At 46.2% G+C, this 18,188-nt stretch overlaps 1 protein-coding gene across 1 annotated transcript in view; it reads right to left on the bottom strand.

Annotated features, from left to right (window-relative positions):
* Positions 1–18,188, bottom strand: part of LOC140739065 (uncharacterized) — a 43,517-nt gene that overhangs the window by 19,133 nt on the left and 6,196 nt on the right. Inside the window, exons 3-6 of the mRNA XM_073067015.1 lie at positions 13,776–13,858; positions 12,054–12,104; positions 11,292–11,432; positions 2,670–2,747 (exon numbers count right to left, since the gene is read on the bottom strand). Of these exons, the coding sequence (XP_072923116.1) occupies positions 2,670–2,747; positions 11,292–11,432; positions 12,054–12,104; positions 13,776–13,858 (353 nt within the window). The remainder of the gene's footprint in view (positions 1–2,669; positions 2,748–11,291; positions 11,433–12,053; positions 12,105–13,775; positions 13,859–18,188) is intronic.

Here is an 18,188-nt window from a genome sequence, read left to right as displayed (position 1 = left end):
GGCCTAATTCTGCTCCTATGTCTTATGGTCTTATGAAAAGTTTTAACTCTATGACACATTTTGGGTCACCAATGAGGATAGGATCTATTGTACACTATGAAAGATTTTGCTCCAGGGAGTTCTGAACAACAAAAGGACCTCAGAGTGCAAGTCCAAAGATATTTGAAGGTAGCAGTACAAGTAGATAAGAAGGCACTCCAGAATCAGAAATCAGAATCCAGAAATCAGAAATCAGAATCAGAAGCAGAATCAGGTTTATTGCCACTGACATACAGTACGTCCTGAAATTCATTGTTTTGGGCAGCAGTACAGTGCAAGTCATTAAAACATCACTGTAAATTACAATAAGAAATACATAAATTAGAGCAAAAAGAGAACAGAATAGTGAGGTAGTGTTCATGGACCATTCAGAAAGCTGATGTTGGGGGTGGGGTGTGGAAGAAGCTATTCCTAAGATATGTTCAGTGCATGTCCTCAGGCTCCTGTCCCTCCTCCCTGATGTAGCAATGAGAAGGGGGCATGTCCCAGAACGTGAGAGTCCTTAGTGATGGATGCCACCTTTTTGAGGCATCACAGTTTGAAGATATCCTGGACGCTGGGGAGGTTAGTTTCGGTGACGGAGCTGGTTGAGTTTGTAACTTTCTGCAGTTTTTTCTGATCCTGTGCAGTGGCCTCTCCATACCAGATGGTGATACAACCAGTTAGAATGCTCTCTACATACAGTATGTCAGTAGAAATTTGCCAGTCTTTGGTGACATAACAATTCTCCTCAAACTCCTAATGAAACAGAGCCACTGGCATGCCTGCTTCATGATTGCATCAATGTGCTGGGATACTGGTCTTCATTAGTTAGGACAATAATTCTAGCAGCAGGGAGATTATGCTCTCAATTTACAAAATCTTCTTCCAAGAGGACTGCAACCTTGTCATACAGTTTGGAGGCTTGTGTGCCTCAATGATCCAGAGAGCTATCTTGGCAGGAGTCAGGGCATCATGCTTTGACGCTTGGCAAGGTCACCTATGCCAAACAGGTCAAAAGGTACAGTCCAGACTCAGAATGGTCCACCAGGCTAACAACCCTGACTGGTAAAACAAAACTGTTACAGAAGCAGCAATGAAGAATCCTTCTACATCTGAATGCAATGGTATCCCTGAGTCACCACACAGGACTTGCATGACTGACAGTAGTGCAAACACAGAGGAAGCTACTGACATGATGAAAGAAGTTCTGAACATCACCAGAGATGGAGGACCTTCATTGCTGCCCTAAACACCAGCGATGTAATGGGCAGTAAGTAAGTTACAAAAACCTTGCTTAGGCATCAGGTGAAGTCACTGGCGCACTACGTGTGGGTACAATTACAATGTTTAAAAGACAAACACGTGGATAGTGAAGATATTGAGAGATCAATGACACATGTAGGGAAGTGAACCCATGAACATTACCTCATTATTTTGCTCTCTTTTTGCACTATCATCAGCATCATCATTATGTGCCATGTCGTATGACATCATCATTACATGCCGTGTTGTGTGACATGGGTGATCATGGTCTTTCCATGACCATGATTGTTCTTGGCAAATTTTCCTACAGAAGTAGTTTTCCATTGCCTTCTTCTGGACAGTGTCTTTACAAGATGGGTGACCCCAGCCATTATCAATATTCTTCAGAGATTGTCTGCCTGGCGTCAGCGGTCGCATAACCAGGACTCGTGAAGTGCACCAGCTGCTCATACGACCATCCACCGCCTGTTCCCATGGCTTCATGTGACCCTGATCAGGGGATTAAGCAGGTGCTACACCTTGCCCAAGGGTAACCTGTAGGGGAGCGGAGGGAAGGAGCACCTTACACCTCCTTTGGGAGAGACTTATCTCCATCTGACCACCCATTTTGCACTGTAGTTTTAAAAAAAATTTTATTCTAGCTTTTTTTAAATATATTTCTTATTCTGACTTATAATTCTGCAGAGGATCACAGATTCAGCCAACTCTGACATGGGCACTAGCATCAAGGACATCTCGAAAAGGTGGCATCCATCACAAAGGACTCACACCACCCAGGACGTGTCCTCTTCTCATTTCTACCATCAAGGAGGAGGTAAAGGGGTCTGAAGACACACACACAGCATTTTAGAACAGCTTCTTCCCCTCCATTATCAGATTTCTGAATGGACCATGAACACCAAAGATTCAAAGTATGTTTATTATGTATGTATGCAGTACACAACGCTGAGATCCATCTTCCCCATAAACAGCCACAAAACAACCGAAACCACTGTGCAATTCATCTTTTGCATTATTCATTATTTTTTTAATTGTAACTCATAGTATGTTTTTAATGTCTTGCAATGTACTGCCGCTGTAAAACAGCAAGTTTCATGACATAAGTCAGTGAGATAAACGTGATTCAGATTTTTATCCTGACAGGACAGGTTTGGAAAGTTGGGCGAAAGGCCAGTTTCTGTGCTCTGTAGCTCTGTAGCTCTGTGACAGAGGCAGTGATGTGATTTCAACCTCCAAAAGCCTGGTCCAGTGAAGGCTGCTTCTGTAACAGAAGCCCAGTGCTGCGGTGCTCTGACATTCACCCAGCATTCTTGGTTTGTCACTGCTTCGGTACCAGCCTCGTTTTCGCAAATTACCGGCACTTTAGAAAACCCAAGCAACTTCACCTGAATGTCAGAGAAGGTGATGAGTTCTTTGCGGTGATCTTCCTCTGACCTTCGCTCTGTAAACACATCATCCAACATCTGCAAAGCATAGAGGATAACAGTACTCATTTAAATGTTATTCATAAAAAATATGTACCAGGAACTCAAAAGCAGTACATGGCTTTTGTTACACCATTCAGATTACCCTCAGATTTCAGATTCATTTACTGTTCACAAAGATTCAAAGTACATTTATGATTTAAGTATGTATGCAGTACCAACCCTGAGATTTGTCTTCCCCGCAGACGGCCATAAAACAAAGAAAACCATGGAACCCGTTCAAAGAGTAAAAATCAAACTCCACCCCCGCCACGTTCAAAACAAAGAAATCGCGCAAATGGCAACAAAAAATGAGCGAAAAACACAGCATATAAAACACAAAATTGAAAGAGTCCAGGTGTACTCAGTTCAGCACCTCTCCCCCGATCAAACTCACCCAAAAAAGCAACGAAAATAGGAGCAACCAGAAAGACATCATAGAGAATCCAATCACAAATATCAGAACGTACAGTGAAATGCATCATTTACATTAACAGCCAGCACAACCTAACAGTGAGCTGGGGGCAGCCGCAAGTGTCACCACGCATTCTGCGCCAACATAGCGTGCCCACGATGCTCAGCAGAACAACACAGAACGCAATGAGCAACAAAACAAGCCCCGTTCCTCCCTCACTCTCTCTCTCTCTCTCTCTCTCTCTCACACACACACACACACACACACACACACACACACACACACACACACACACACACACACACACACACACACACACACACACACACACACACACACACACACACACACACTTCTCGAACCCGCGTCATTGCGGTGATTGTGTATGTCCCGCCGCGTGCCGACGCAACGGTAGCGTGTGACGTCATCAGCTCCGCCGTTGCTAAGCTTCGGACACAACACCCTGAGGCACTGGTGTTAATTACAGGGGACTTCAACCATGTGACTTTGGACAAGACACTACCTGCTTTCTCCCAGTACGTGGATTGTTACACCAGGGGTAACAGGACTATTGACCTGCTGTATGCAAACGTACAGGATGCATATAGTGCATCCCCGCTGCCTGCACTGGGGAAAGCTGATCACAACCTGGTTTTGTTACAGTCAAGATATAAATCAATTGTGATGAGGCATCCCACTACCACACGCTCTTTTAGAAAGTGGACTCCTGAAGCTGAACAGGCCCTGAGAGATTGCTTCGGTACTACTAACTGGGATGTACTGCAAGGAGGGATCTGTGGGGGCGTTGAGGAGGTCACTGAATGCACAACGGACTATATTAATTTTTGTGTGGATGCGGTTGTTCCTGTTAGAACTGTTCGCTGCTATCCCAATAATAAGCCCTGGATCACTAGTCACATCAAAGGCCTCCTAAACCAGAAGAAGAGGGCCTTTAAAGATGGTGATCGGTTGGAGCTTAAAAGAGTTCAGAAGGAACTCAGAGTACAGATAAGGGGGGCAAAGGAGCAGTATAGGAGGAAGTTAGAACAAAAGCTGCAGGAAAAAAGCATGAAGGAGGTGTGGGATGGGATGAAGATCATCACCGGATGTGGTGCAAAGCGGGGGGCAAACATAAGTGGAGATGTGGAGAAAGCGAACCAGCTGAACAACTTCTTCAATAGGTTCGACAGCACAATCTCACCCTCACTGCAGAACTCCACACCAGGCTTACTTCCCTCACAGGAAAATATCCACTCACAGGAGACCTGGCCCACGCCCAGGTTTACGGCTGCACAGGTGGAAGGTCAACTGAGGAAGATCTGTACCAGCAAGGCGGCTGGACCGGATGGAGTTTCCCCACGATTACTGAGGGCCTGTGCAACTGAACTGGGAGAACCACTACAGCGCATCTTCAACATGAGTCTAGATCAGAGAAGAGTACCCAGACAGTGGAAAACATCTTGTATTGTCCCGGTACCGAAGAAACCACAACCAAAGGAGTTGAATGACTTCAGACCTGTTGCCTTGACGTCGCACGTGATGAAGACCATGGAGCGGCTGATAATACAGAATCTGAGGCCACAAACCAGGCACGCCCGGGATCCGCTTCAGTTTGCGTATAAGGAGAAGGTGGGAGTGGAGGATGCTATCACGTATTTGCTGCACAAATCACTCTCTCACCTAGATGGGGTCAGTTGTGCTGTGAGGATTACATTCCTTGACTTCTCTAGTGCCTTTAACACCATCCAGCCCAAGATCTTAAAGCACAAACTAACGGAGATGGGAGTAGACTCTCACATGGTGGATTGGATAGTGGACTACTTGACAGATAGACCTCAGTATGTGCGGTTGGGAGACTGTAGGTCTGACACAGTGGTCAGCAGCACAGGAGCGCCACAGGGAACCGTACTCTCTCCGGTCCTGTTCACCCTGTACACATCTGACTTCCAATATAACTCAGAGTCCTGCCATGTGCAGAAGTTCGCTGATGACACGGCCATAGTGGGGTGTGTCAGGAATGGACAGGAGGAGGAGTATAGGAAACTGATACAGGACTTTGTGATATGGTGCAACTCAAACTGCCTGCGTCTCAATGTCACCAAGACCAAGGAGATGGTGGTGGACTTTAGGAGATCTAGGCCTCATATGGAGCCAGTGATCATTAATGGAGAATGTGTGGAGCAGGTTAAGACCTACAAGTATCTGGGAGTACAGTTGGACGAGAAGCTAGACTGGACTGCCAACACAGATGCCTTGTGCAGGAAGGCACAGAGTCGACTGTACTTCCTTAGAAGGTTGGCGTCATTCAATGTCTGCAGTGAGATGCTGATGATGTTCTATAGGTCAGTTGTTGAGAGCGCCCTCTTCTTTGTGGTGGCGTGTTGGGGAGGAAGCATTAAGAAGAAGGACGCCTCACGTCTTAATAAGCTGATAAGGAAGGCGGGCTCTGTCGTGGGCAAAGTACTGGAGAGTTTAACATCGGTAGCTGAGCGAAGGGCGCTGAGTAGGCTACGGTCAATTATGGAAAACCCTGAACATCCTCTACATAGCACCATCCAGAGACAGAGAAGCAGTTTCAGCGACAGGTTACTGTCGATGCAATGCTCCTCAGACAGGATGAAGAGGTCAATACTCCCCAATGCCATTAGGCTTTACAATTCAACTGCCAGGACTTAAGAACTTTTTTAAAGCTATTATTAATGCTTTTTGAGTTAGTGTTTTAGATGCATATCATATTATTACTGAGTTAAGTATTGTATGTAATGAGTTTTTTGCTATAACAAGTGTATGGGACATTGGAAAAATGTTGAATTTCCCCATGGGGATGAATAAAGTATCTATCTATCTATCTATCTATCTATCAAAGTAGATTCATTATCAAAGTACATATACGCCACAATGCACAATCCTGAGATTCACGGTAAATATGAGAAACACAATACAATGAATGAAAATCCGCATCAACAAAGATAGACAAACAGATGTGCAAAAGACAACAAACTGTGCAAACACAATAAGAAAAAGCAATAATAATAATAATAAAGTAAGCAATAAATATCAAGAACATGAATTGAAGAGTCCATGAAAATGAGTTCATGGGTTGTGGGAACATTTCAATGATGGGGCAAGTGAGGTTGAATGAAGTTATTCCCTCTGAGCCTATTGAGGAGTCTGATGTTTGAGGGGTAATAACTGTTCCTGAACCTGGTGGAGTGAATCCTGAGTTTCCTGTAACTCCTTCATGATGGCAACAGTGAGAAAGGAGCATTGCATGGATCATGGGGTGGGGGGGGGGGGGATGGTTCTTGAAGATGGGTGCTGCTTTTCTGTAACAGTGCTCCATGTAGATGTCATCAATGGTGGGGAGGACTTTTCTCATGATGGACTGGGCCGTAACCACTACTTTTTGCAGGATTTTCTGTTCAACAACTGGCCTCTAGCCTCCAGTCTCTGGGCTTCGGGCATCAGGCTTTGAGTTTCACACTTCTGATACCTTTAGGTTTTGATCTTCTATATTGGTCCCCAGTCTAGGTGATGACAGGACCCGAAACATCATGGCCAAACTCCAGGCTTACCAACTCACTGACCCTCATGTGGTCTGATCCCAGTACCCACCGAACGGGGACAGCCCAACATCCTTGCAGTTCCTTCCCCACCTGTCAGTATCACTGGCTTTTGAGTGAGGAGCATGGAGGGAGGCCAAGCTTCCAGATGACCTTCCTCACCCGTCGAAGTCACTGACCTTCAAGTGTGGAGCATGGAGTGAGGCCAAGCTTCCAGATGACCTTCCTCACTCGTCGAAGTCACTGACCTTCAAGTGTGGAGCATGGAGTGAGGCCAAGCTTCCAGATGACCTTCCTCACCCGTCAAAGTCACTGACCTTCAAGTGTGGAGCATGGACTGAGGCCTAGACTCCAGAAACCTTTCCTCACCTGTCCACATTCCTGTCCTTCCAGCTCAGAGTAGAGGTCTGGATTCTCAATGCCCTTCACTTGTCCATGTCGCTTGCTTCAAGCGTGGAGGCCTAGACTCTGGATGTTCTTCATCACAGTCCACGTCACTGATCTTAAACACCAAGTGGAGACCTAGATACCGGCCTGACCTCTAAATTCCCAACATTCCTGTCCCTAAACTCAACCTGACCCCTAACTTCCCTCTCTATCCTCAAAATCAACCCTACCTATGAACTTAAAACAGCAATCAAGTTTGAGTCATAATGTTCACAGAGACCACAGCTCACCGTCATCTCAATCAGAACTCAGAGACCACAGCTCACCTTCATCTCAATCAGAATTCGACAGAGACCACAGCTCACTTTCATCTCAATCAGAACTCAGAGACAACAGCTCACCTTCATCTCAATCAGAACTCAGTGACCACAGCTCACCGTCATCTCAATCAGAACTCAGAGACCACAGCTCACCGTCATTTCATCCAGAACTGAGAGACCACAGCTCACCGTCATCTCAAACAGAAATCAGAGAAGATTGCTCACAGTCATCTCAATCAGAACTCACAGTCATCTCAATCAGAACTCAGAGACCAAAGCTCACTGTCATCTCAACCAGACCTCACAGACCACAGATCACAGTCATCTCAATCAGAACTCAGAGGCCAAAGCTCACCGTCATCTCATCCAGAACTCAGAGACCACGGCTCACCTTCATCTCAATCAGAACTCAGAGACCACAGCTCACTTTCATCTCAATCAGAACTCAGAGACTTCAGCTCACAGTCATCTCAATCAGAACTCAGAGACCACAGCTCACCGTCATCTCAAACAGAAATCAGAAAAGATTGCTCACCGTCATCTCAATCAGAACTCAGAGACCACAGCTCACCGTCATCTCAAACAGAAATCAGAAAAGATTGCTCACCGTCATCTCAATCAGAACTCAGAGACCACAGCTCACAGTCATCTCAATCAGAACTCAGAGACCAAAGCTCACTGTCATCTCATCCAGAACTCGGAGACCAAAGCTCACTGTCATCTCAATCAGAGCTCAGAGACCACAGCTCACCATTATCTCATCCAGAACTGAGAGACCACAGCTCACCGTCATCTCAATCAGAACTGAGAGACCACAGCTCACCGTCATCTCAACCAGAACTCAGAGACCACAGCTCACGGTCATCTCAACCAGAACTCAGAGACCACAGCTCACCGTCATCTCAATCAGAACTGAGAGACCACAGCTCACCGTCATCTCAATCAGAACTCAGTGACCACAGCTCACCGTCATCTCAACCAGAACTCAGAGACCACAGCTCAACTTCATCTCATCCAGAACTCGACAGAGACTACAGCTCAACGTCATCTCAATCAGAACTCACAGACCACAGCTCACCGTCATCTCAATCAGAACTCGACAGAGACTACAGCTCACCATCATCTCAATCAGAACTCACAGACCACAGCTCACCGTCATCTCAATCAGAACTCAGAGACCACAGCTCAACATCATCTCAATCAGAACTCAGAGACCACAGCTCACCGTCATCTCATCCAGAACTCAGAGACCAAAGCTCACCGTCATCTCAATCAGAACTGAGAGACCACAGCTCACCGTCATCTCAATCAGAACTGAGAGACCACAGCTCACCGTCATTTCATCCAGAACTCAGTGACACAGCTCACCGTCATCTCAACCAGAACTCACAGACCACAGCTCAACTTCATCTCATCCAGAACTCGACAGAGACTACAGCTCACCGTCATCTCAATCAGAACTCACAGACCACAGCTCACCGTCATCTCAATCAGAACTCAGAGACCACAGCTCACCGTCATCTCATCCAGAACTCAGAGACCACTGCGCACCGTCATCTCATCCAGAACTCAGAGACCAAAGCTCACCGTCATCTCAATCAGAACTCAAGAGACCACAGCTCACCGTCATCACATCCAGAACTCAGAGACCACAGCTCACCGTCATCACATCCAGAACTCAGAGACCACAGCTCACCGTCATCTCAATCAGAACTCAGAGACCACAGCTCACCGTCATCTCAATCAGAACTGAGAGACCACAGCTCACCGTCATCTCAATCAGAACTGAGAGACCACAGCTCACCGTCATCTCAATCAGAACTCAGTGACACAGCTCACAGTCATCTCAATCAGAACTCAGAGACCACAGCTCACAGTGATCTCAATCAGAACTCAGAGACTACAGCTCACCATCATCTCATCCAGAACTCGACAGAGACCACAGCTTGCTGCCATCTTGACTGTAACTTCAACCACAGCCTTCACAGCATTATGAGGTTTATACATACATACTGTCATCAAGTTACTAAGGGAACAACCCTCCGCACTATCAAGGACATTTTCCAAAGGTGGTGCCTCAAGAAGGTGACATCCATCACACCTGCTCCTTCTCCACGGTTACACGGGTACTGATAACTGTCAGGCTTCGGTCCGGAACCGCTTTCCGGGTTTTGATCCGGTCCGAGGGCTCCAGACTCCGGGTCCTGCAGTTGTCCCTCCCGTCACCTGTGATCTAGTTAAGATCCTCCTGGTTCAAGGAGACACATCTGTAACTCATTGAGCTGCAGGTGTTTATAAGGGGCCTTGGGACTGGGACCAGGCGGGTGCTCGTTTTGTTCTGTTTCCCGTTTCTCCGCCGGCTCTGAACTCTGCTTTGCATTCTGTGATTCCGCCCGGGCTCAGATCTTCTCTTCATCATGCTTCTCTGCCCCGTGCCTGTACTACCAGGTTGGTCCGCTGCCCCACCTTTCCTCCAATGCACTGGTCCTGCTTCTCTGCTCGTTTGTTTTGTTAGCGCGGTTGCGCTGTCTGCCAGTCATTTCCGATTTTCCCGTTATCGTGACTGTTGTGTTGGTCACCCTGGACCTATGCCCGTTTCTATCCCTTGCCTCCGTCAGGCAGGTCCGACCGACCTGCTGCTGCCCGGCAGTGGTTCTGCCTGTTCCTAACCCTCGTCTCCATCGGGCAGGTCCAGCCGACCCACCGCGGCCCAGCGGGGGTTCTGCCCCATCCTCCTCTTCCGCCCGAACCCTGGGATAGTGCCCCGCACCCGCCTAGGGGTCCGTTAGTGCCCAGGCCTCCGGTGTTTCCGCCTGGGGGGCATCCCTACCCTCATATTTATTTGCCTATCTAAATGTCTCTTAAATGTTCCAAATGTTTCTACCTCTACCACCACCCCTGGCAGTGCATTCCAGACACCCACCACTCTCTGTGTGAAAAACTTGCCCCTCACATCTCCTTTGAAATTACCCCCTCTCACCTTAAATGCACGCCTCTGGTATTAGGCATTTCAACCCTTGGAAACAGATATTATTTATCTACTCTAGCTATGCCTCTCATAATCTTATAGAACTTTTATCAGGTCTCCCCTCAGCCTCCACTGCTCCGGAGAAAACACCCCAAGTTTGTCCAACCTCTCCTTACACCACATGCCCTCTAGTCCAGGCAGCACCCTCTGCAAAGCCTCAACATCCTTCCTATAACAGGGCAATTAGAACTATATACAATCCAGACAGCACCTGGTAAAACCTCTTCTGCACCCTCTGGAAAGTCTCGACATTACTCAGACAGAAGCTGTAAAACCCTCACCCTCTGTACTTTGTGATTTACTGACTCCTCCCAACCACAGAACTGACAGGTGGTTAGGGGAGGCTGCAAACCCGTTTGAGAATCTGGTTCACAGTACGGCTCTGTGCAACACATTCCACCCCACAGACTGAGCCTCACGTACACAACACACAAACCTGCAGAGGGTCAGAGTATTAGGGGTGTTTACAACACCTCAGTAATTCTATGGCTGTTATTGTTCAGACAGTAACAGCACAGTAGCCTAGCGGTTAATGTTTTGGGGTTCAATTCCTGACACTGTGCATACTCCCCCTGGCTTTCCTCTGGGTACTCCGGTTTCCTCTCACATTCCAGTCATAGGGGTTAGGGTCAGTGAGTTGTGGGCATGTTATGCTGGTGTCAAAAGCATTGCAGCACTCGCGGTCCGACCCCAGCACATCCTCGGACAGTGTTGGTCATTATTGCAAACAACACATTTCACTGTATGTTTCAAAGTACATGTGACAAATAAAGCTTATCCCTTATAAAAAGACGTCATGACAACATAGACCATGGATACAGCAAGCCTTACCTTACACATGATGCCCTCCTCTCTCCCCTCTCCCTCTAGCAGTTTGCTCTTGCCAGAGGTACTGCACACAACCAGCGACACGTTGTATCCGAGCCTCACCCTAGTCAGCAGTGGCTTCACCAGGGAATTGTACACTCTCTCCTAACATTGGAAATAACCTTCATGAGATCAGTGAGAACACAAGAGGCTGCAGGAATCTGTTGCAACATTAAAGGTGTTGAAGGAACTCAGTGGGTCAGGCAGCATCTGTGGAAGGAAATGGATTGTCAACATTTTGCTTGAAACCCTTCATCCAGTCTGAGTTCCTCGGCACCTTTTGTGATCATAAAATCAATGGAACAGGGGTCTGAAGACCCACAGTGAATGTTGTATATCTGGTATGTAGTTAGGGAAGGGGGGGGGGGTTCAAGATCAGTTATTACCCTCAACCATCAGGCTCTAGAACCAGAGGGGATAATAAAGGGCCAAATACTTACTCCTAGAACTACTTCCCCTCCCCCTCTGTCTTATTCTGGCATTTTCCTCACTTCTTTTCCAGTCCTAAAGAAGGGTCTCCCCTCGAAACGTTGACTGTTTATTCTGCTCCATAAATGCTGCCTGACCTGCTGAGTTCCTCCAGCATTTTGTGTGTGTTATTCTGGATTTGCAGCATCTTGAGTTTTTATACACTATTTCAGAAGCAACACCTGGAACCACAGTTTTGTACTGTCTACAGTCCAAGTGTAGAGACACCCTCTGGAGGTGCGAGCGAACACTCCTCACCTGATCAGTATCCTGCTCGAAGACACAGTTGAAAGTGAAGTTGCTCTCCTGCTGGTAAAGGAAAAAGATTTGTAATCACACTGATGATCCACTGAGCTCAGAGATAGAGGGTTTGATATAACCCAGAGTCCTGCAGGCTTGGGGAAGAATGAATCCCAGCCACTGGACATTTCCACCTGCCTCAAATTTCCCTTAACTTCTCGCTCAGCTACCGCACCTGATCCATTTAAACATACAACATATATGTTCATAGAACACAGACATCATGGCAGTGTAGTGTTTAGCGCACTATTATTACAACTCGAGACATCAGAGTTCGAATCCAATTCCAGAGTCCTCTGTAAGAAAATTTGTATGTTATTCCTGTGGGCACGTGGGTTTACATCTGTTTCCTCCCATAGTTGAAAGACATACCGTTGGTCACTGTAAATTGTCCCGTGATTAGGCCAGGGTTTTATGTATTTGTTCACTTATTGAGGTACAATGTGGTAAATGCCCTTCTGTCTCATCGAACCATGCCACCCAGCAATCCCCCAATTTAATCCTAGCCTCATAACGGGACAGCTTACGATGACCAATTAAACCACTATCCTATACGTCTTTGGACTGTGGGAGGAAACTAGAGCACCCGGAGAGAACCCATGAGGTCACAGGGAGAACATACAAACTCCTTACAGGCAGCGGTGAGAATTGAACACACCTCAATGGCACTCTAAAGCACTGCGTTACCGTGCTCCTCTTGACCCTGTGGGTTTCCTCCAGGTGCTCTGCTTTCCTCCTACGCTCCAAAAACATATAGGCTAGTAGGTTAATTGGTGACATGGGTGTCATTGGGAGGCGCAGGCTTATAGGGCCAGAAGGGCCTGTTACTATGCTGACTCTCCAAAATAGAAATAAAGAATAAATAAAATAGATTAACTTATGATCTCTAGTTCTAGTCTCACCAAACCTCAGTGGAAAAGCTGCTTGTATTTACCCTGTCTATACCCCTCATAATTTTGTATACTACATGCTTAGATAAATTTCTAATAAGGTCACCTCTCAGCTTCCTATGCTCTATGGAATGAAGTCCAAGCTGATCTCCTTATAACTGTTTGAAACCACTGTTTTCTTTAATAATACTTTTTATAAGATATTAGATGAATTAATGTAAGACTAATGTTGTAGTTTAATGGTTTGTACTTTTTAACAAACTCCTGTATTTTTCACAGTCTGCAGTGGTTCATCCCCACTCACTGGCAGAAAGCGGTACAGCCATTAAACTAACTATCACCTTTCTGATTTTTCATTGGCTAAGTGTTAGCACAGTACCCACGTGGTGTAATTGTGCAACCACTGATTGGTTTATTTTAACTGAGGAATTTTTCTTATCTCAATTATAAAAGTGACGGAGTTTTCAGAGGCAGCATCTTCTCCTTTTACCTTTGCCGTCTTAGCTTTTCATTCACCTTTTCCTTGTTTCTCAGCTCTGTACAGTACTTTGTTTGCTTAGTATTTGTATGTTTAAACTTTAAAATAAATGATCCTTAAGAATTAAGACTTCTGGCCACTCTTGACTCACAGAAGAACCCTAAGGGTCAGAAAATAACAGAGATCCAACAAAACTCAAGCCCTCCATTCCCTGTAGCATCCTTGTGAATCTCGCCTGCCCTCACTCCAGTTTATTAATGACATTCTTCATGCAGCTCGATGACTAAAACAGCACACAATTTTCTGACTGACCTTTCCCTCTGTGTTCTGCTCTAAAACAGTTAGACTTTTAAAATCTTTGATGGTCACTGACGTTGATCTTCCTTCTTCCTCAGCTGCAAATAAACAAAAAGTTTGGAGATTACTGTAAGTGCTGATGCTACCCCACCTGTTCTGATCACAAGACCTTAAGACATAGGAGAAGAATGAGGCCATTTGGCCCATCAAGTCAGTTCTGTCATTCCATCATGGCTGATTTATTTTTCCTCTCAAACCCATTCTCTTGTCTTCTCCATGTAGCCGTAGATGTCCTGACTAATCAAGTTCTGCTTTAGATGTACTCGATGACTTGTCCTTCACAGCCATCTGTGGCAATGAATTCCACAGATTCACCACACTCCACCAACAAAATTCCTTTTTGTGTCTGTACTAAAGGGACATTTTTGTATTCTTAGGCTGTGCCCTCTGGACCCCCTCCCCTGACGATTGGGAACATCCTTTCAACATCCACTCTTCCTAGACATTTCAATAAGTTTTAATGAGATCCCTTCATTCTTCTAAACTCCAGTGAGTACAGGACTAAAGCCATTAAACATTCCTCATATGTTAACCCTTTAAATTTCCAGAATCTTTCTTGGACCCTCTCCAACGCCAGCACATCTTATCTTAGATAAGGGGCCAAATCTGCTCACAATTCTCCAAGTGCAGTCTGACCAAGCCTCAGCATTACATCCTTGCTTTTATAATCTCGTTCTCTTGAAACACATGCTTCCTGACCACCGGCATAACCTGTAATTATCTGACTGATGTGTCACAGAATCATACAGCAGCTGTGCCAGGTTTGATGCCAGTCTATGCTAATCCTGTGCCAGCTGTGATCCCAGTCTACGCTGATCCTGTGCCAGCTGTGATGCCAGTCTACACTGATCCTGTGGTGATGCCAATCTATACTGATCCCATTCATCCACGTTAGCCTGTATCTCTCGGTATATTTCCAATCCAAGAACTTTTCTGAATGCCTTCTTAAACACTGTAATTGTACCAGCATATATCACTTCCTCTGACAACTCATTCTGGATACGGTATTCCCCTCCCTCTGTGTGAAAAACAAAGCACTCAAATATTCTTTAAATGTTTCCTCTCTCACTGAAGACACACGCGCTCACATCCTCCTCTGTGAGTGTAGTGGAAGCAAACAATCGTCAATTATTGTGGGACCCGCAAACAAGCCACATGTGGGGCAGGAGATGCCGGATGGGGAGGGGTGGTAGTTTGGGAGGTAGAATGCTCTCTCAGTCTCAGTCTCTCTCTCTCTCTCTCTCTCACACACACACACACTTACAGAGCTTCTCTCACTCACACACATACTCAGTCTCTCTCACACAAAAACACACACACACGCACAGAATCTCTCACTGTGTGACTGTGTATGTGTCGGGGGAGGAACAGTGTGTATGGGAGAGTCTGTCTCTGTCTGTCACACACACAGTCTCTCACAGAAAAACACACTCACACAGTCCCTCTCTTACACACATATTCAGTTTCTTTCTCACACACACATAAAATCCCTCTTTTCCCTCTCTCACACACACAGTCTCTCACAAAAACCACACATTTACAGTCTCTTTTCTCTCTTTCTCTTACACCGTCTTTCTCTCTTTACTTCCCTCTCTCACAGTCTCTCAAACACACACATAAAATTTCTAACAACACACACAAAATGCTGGTGGAACACAGCAGGCCAGGCAGCATCTATAAGGAAAAACACTGTCGACGTTTTGGGCCGAGACCCTTCGTTAGGACTGTTACGTATCCCATAACTGGATCACTTACCAGCAAAGATAGAGAGGTCCGCTGAAGTCTGATGGTACCATTTTTAAATGTTTTTATTTATAAAGGGGCACAAAAGTAAGGTTAATACAAACATTCAGATAATATACGTCGTCAATACTCAATCTAAAGCACGGGTATAGTAATAATCAACAATTCGAAGTAGCTCTATCATTTGTCTAGGAGTAACACGATTGTCCGATGGAAATATAAAAAGTCTCGCCAGTTCATGAAGGCTTTTAGCCATTTGAGGGACCGCTGAGTGTTCACAGGTTGGAGAGAGAAAATAAACTTGCCAGCCTGTTGGACTCAAATCGTGTTCGGGACCGTGAGTTCCCCGTTGTCAGTTCGGAATCCTTTTCGGGGTTATTAGCCATTCGATTCCCTAGCTAGGGGAACCAAATCACACATGGCTCCTGAGCAGCGTTCCCGTTCATACGGGTATGATCAGCGATGGTGTCTCCGTCTGGTGCGTTGCTGGAGTACCGCCTCCTGCAGTCTCCATTTTATCATGGCTGGCAGATTTGTAAATGTCAATCAAGGTAGGGTGATACCATTCCCACACCACATTGCCCGAGGGTGTCCATGTCCCTGATAGCTGGCACGTACTATAGAGTTGCAATTCACACAGGTGCCTCTAAGAACAATGGTCAAATCCGTTGCATTGTCTCTCCTTTCCTGGGTCCAAGACCCGAATTAATAGCGATCTTGCAATTCTCCGGAAGGAGGGGGCTGGTCCCACACCCTTCGGCCCCTCAGAGCTGTGGTACATTCATAACACCCCCTTTCTTCAGAGCGTTTTCACCAGTGGTGGAAATGAAGTGATACAGAGTCTTACAGGATTTTAGAATCTAACACAATACACAAGCTTTCCGTGTCACTACAGAGCTATACAGTCATACATTTAGTTCAGCATCTAAACAGGTAACGAGTACAGTGGCACTTCCTTTACTATTTTTTTTTGTTTCTCTTGTACCTGACTAAAGGCTGGTAGCATCAGATTTCAGCTTAACAGGCAGGTTCCAAGGGGGTTGTCTTGGTTATTCACATGCTTTGTCAAAATCCCGTACAGCCAGTTTTCCTATTTAAAATGGCGCCCCCATTAACCATTGATGCACCATCAACAACTCACTCTGAGACGTAGGAAGCGAGGTATCGGCTTTTATTGACTGGAAGAATGAACAACACTACATCCTGGGGAATGAGACTGGGCAACAGGCCTCAGTCGCCTTTATACAGGGGTCTGTGGGAGGAGTCACAGGAGCAGTCAGCAGGGGTCTGTGGGAGGAGCCACAGGAGCAGTCCAGACAGGTATATGTAGTTCACCACAACCATCACCTTTTTTCTGGTGAGCTTCTATGGTAGGAACTCGAGTAGTTTGGCAGGGTAAACTCCCGTCCGCCTTATTCATAGGAGTTCTCGTATCAACACTGGCTCCCAGACCTAATCCATTCCTACCCAATTCTTTAGTTTTAAGCAAGTTGCTATTTTTCTCTTCAGGACCCATCATGCTATTAGTTTCCAATTTAAGATCTGCAAGCAATCCCGCTTTTCCCAGACAGCCTGTCAAGTGCTGCCTGTTCACTCCACATCCTTGAATAACAATAGCGTATGGGGCCCCGGCAGCTCTCGACTTACTCGGTAAGCGAGCTGCCGGGTTTAAATTTTTTTCATTCGATTTGGGAACTACGGTACAAACTTTCCATTCCCTTCAATAATAATGTTTATCCCCCCATGGTCGAGTTCCACTTTAAGGTTCACCACCCCTTCTTGTACAAACACCTGGGAACCCTCCCTTCCCCCAATTACCAGGGTTAACCCTGTCTTCACTGAACCCAGTCCATCTGACCCACAGGGACTGCATTCCTTTTCAACTGAATCAAATACCTCAGACTTTTTCTGAGCTCCATTACTAGGTTCAGTACCACGTGCATCCACATCTTGGACACACTCAAACGGGACCTGCCTCTTCCAGGCTTTCAATACCCGTACCATTTTCAAATTCTAAATTCCCCTGATCCTCCCAGTTCCTCTCTGGGCAACTCCCTTCTGGAGTAAACTCAACCCCGCGGGCTGAAACAACCTCATCTGCCAACCCAGCAGACCTCTCCAAGGTAATGGCATCCTTTTCATCTAGGACTGCCTTCATCTCATTATCGGGAACCCCTTGATAACTCTCAACTTCTTCAAACAGGGCTGCCACCCCCGACAGATCATCCATGTCCAACTCTGGACCTTTTAACAGCTTTTTCCGTTTCTCATCTTTATTTCCTACCTCTAGGACCTTTCTCTTCGCTAAGGGAAGATCTAACTCCTCTCCCTTAACCCCTTTCACTTTACTACTCTTCGGTTTACCACCCTCAGAACCCTCATGGTACAGGGTCAGTAGGACCGTCTTGGCCAAATCAATACTGGCCGGATTTAAACTGCTCGCTTTCTCAGCTGCCTTTCTCGACAGGCTGCGAATGCTTGCGCCTGTGGTACAGACTGGAGATGCGAGGGGCGGGGCTGCAATCCTCACAGGCTGTTTGGGCCGTGTCACCCTTGTCCAAACCTGCCCCCCCGGCTAAATCATTTCCAAGGAGGATGTCTGCGTCAGTTCTCGGGAATTCTGAT

This window comes from Hemitrygon akajei, chromosome 15 (assembly GCF_048418815.1).
Source record: "Hemitrygon akajei chromosome 15, sHemAka1.3, whole genome shotgun sequence".
NCBI classification, from domain to species: Eukaryota; Metazoa; Chordata; class Chondrichthyes; order Myliobatiformes; family Dasyatidae; genus Hemitrygon; species Hemitrygon akajei.
This window is presented reverse-complemented; position numbering and strand designations above follow the sequence as displayed.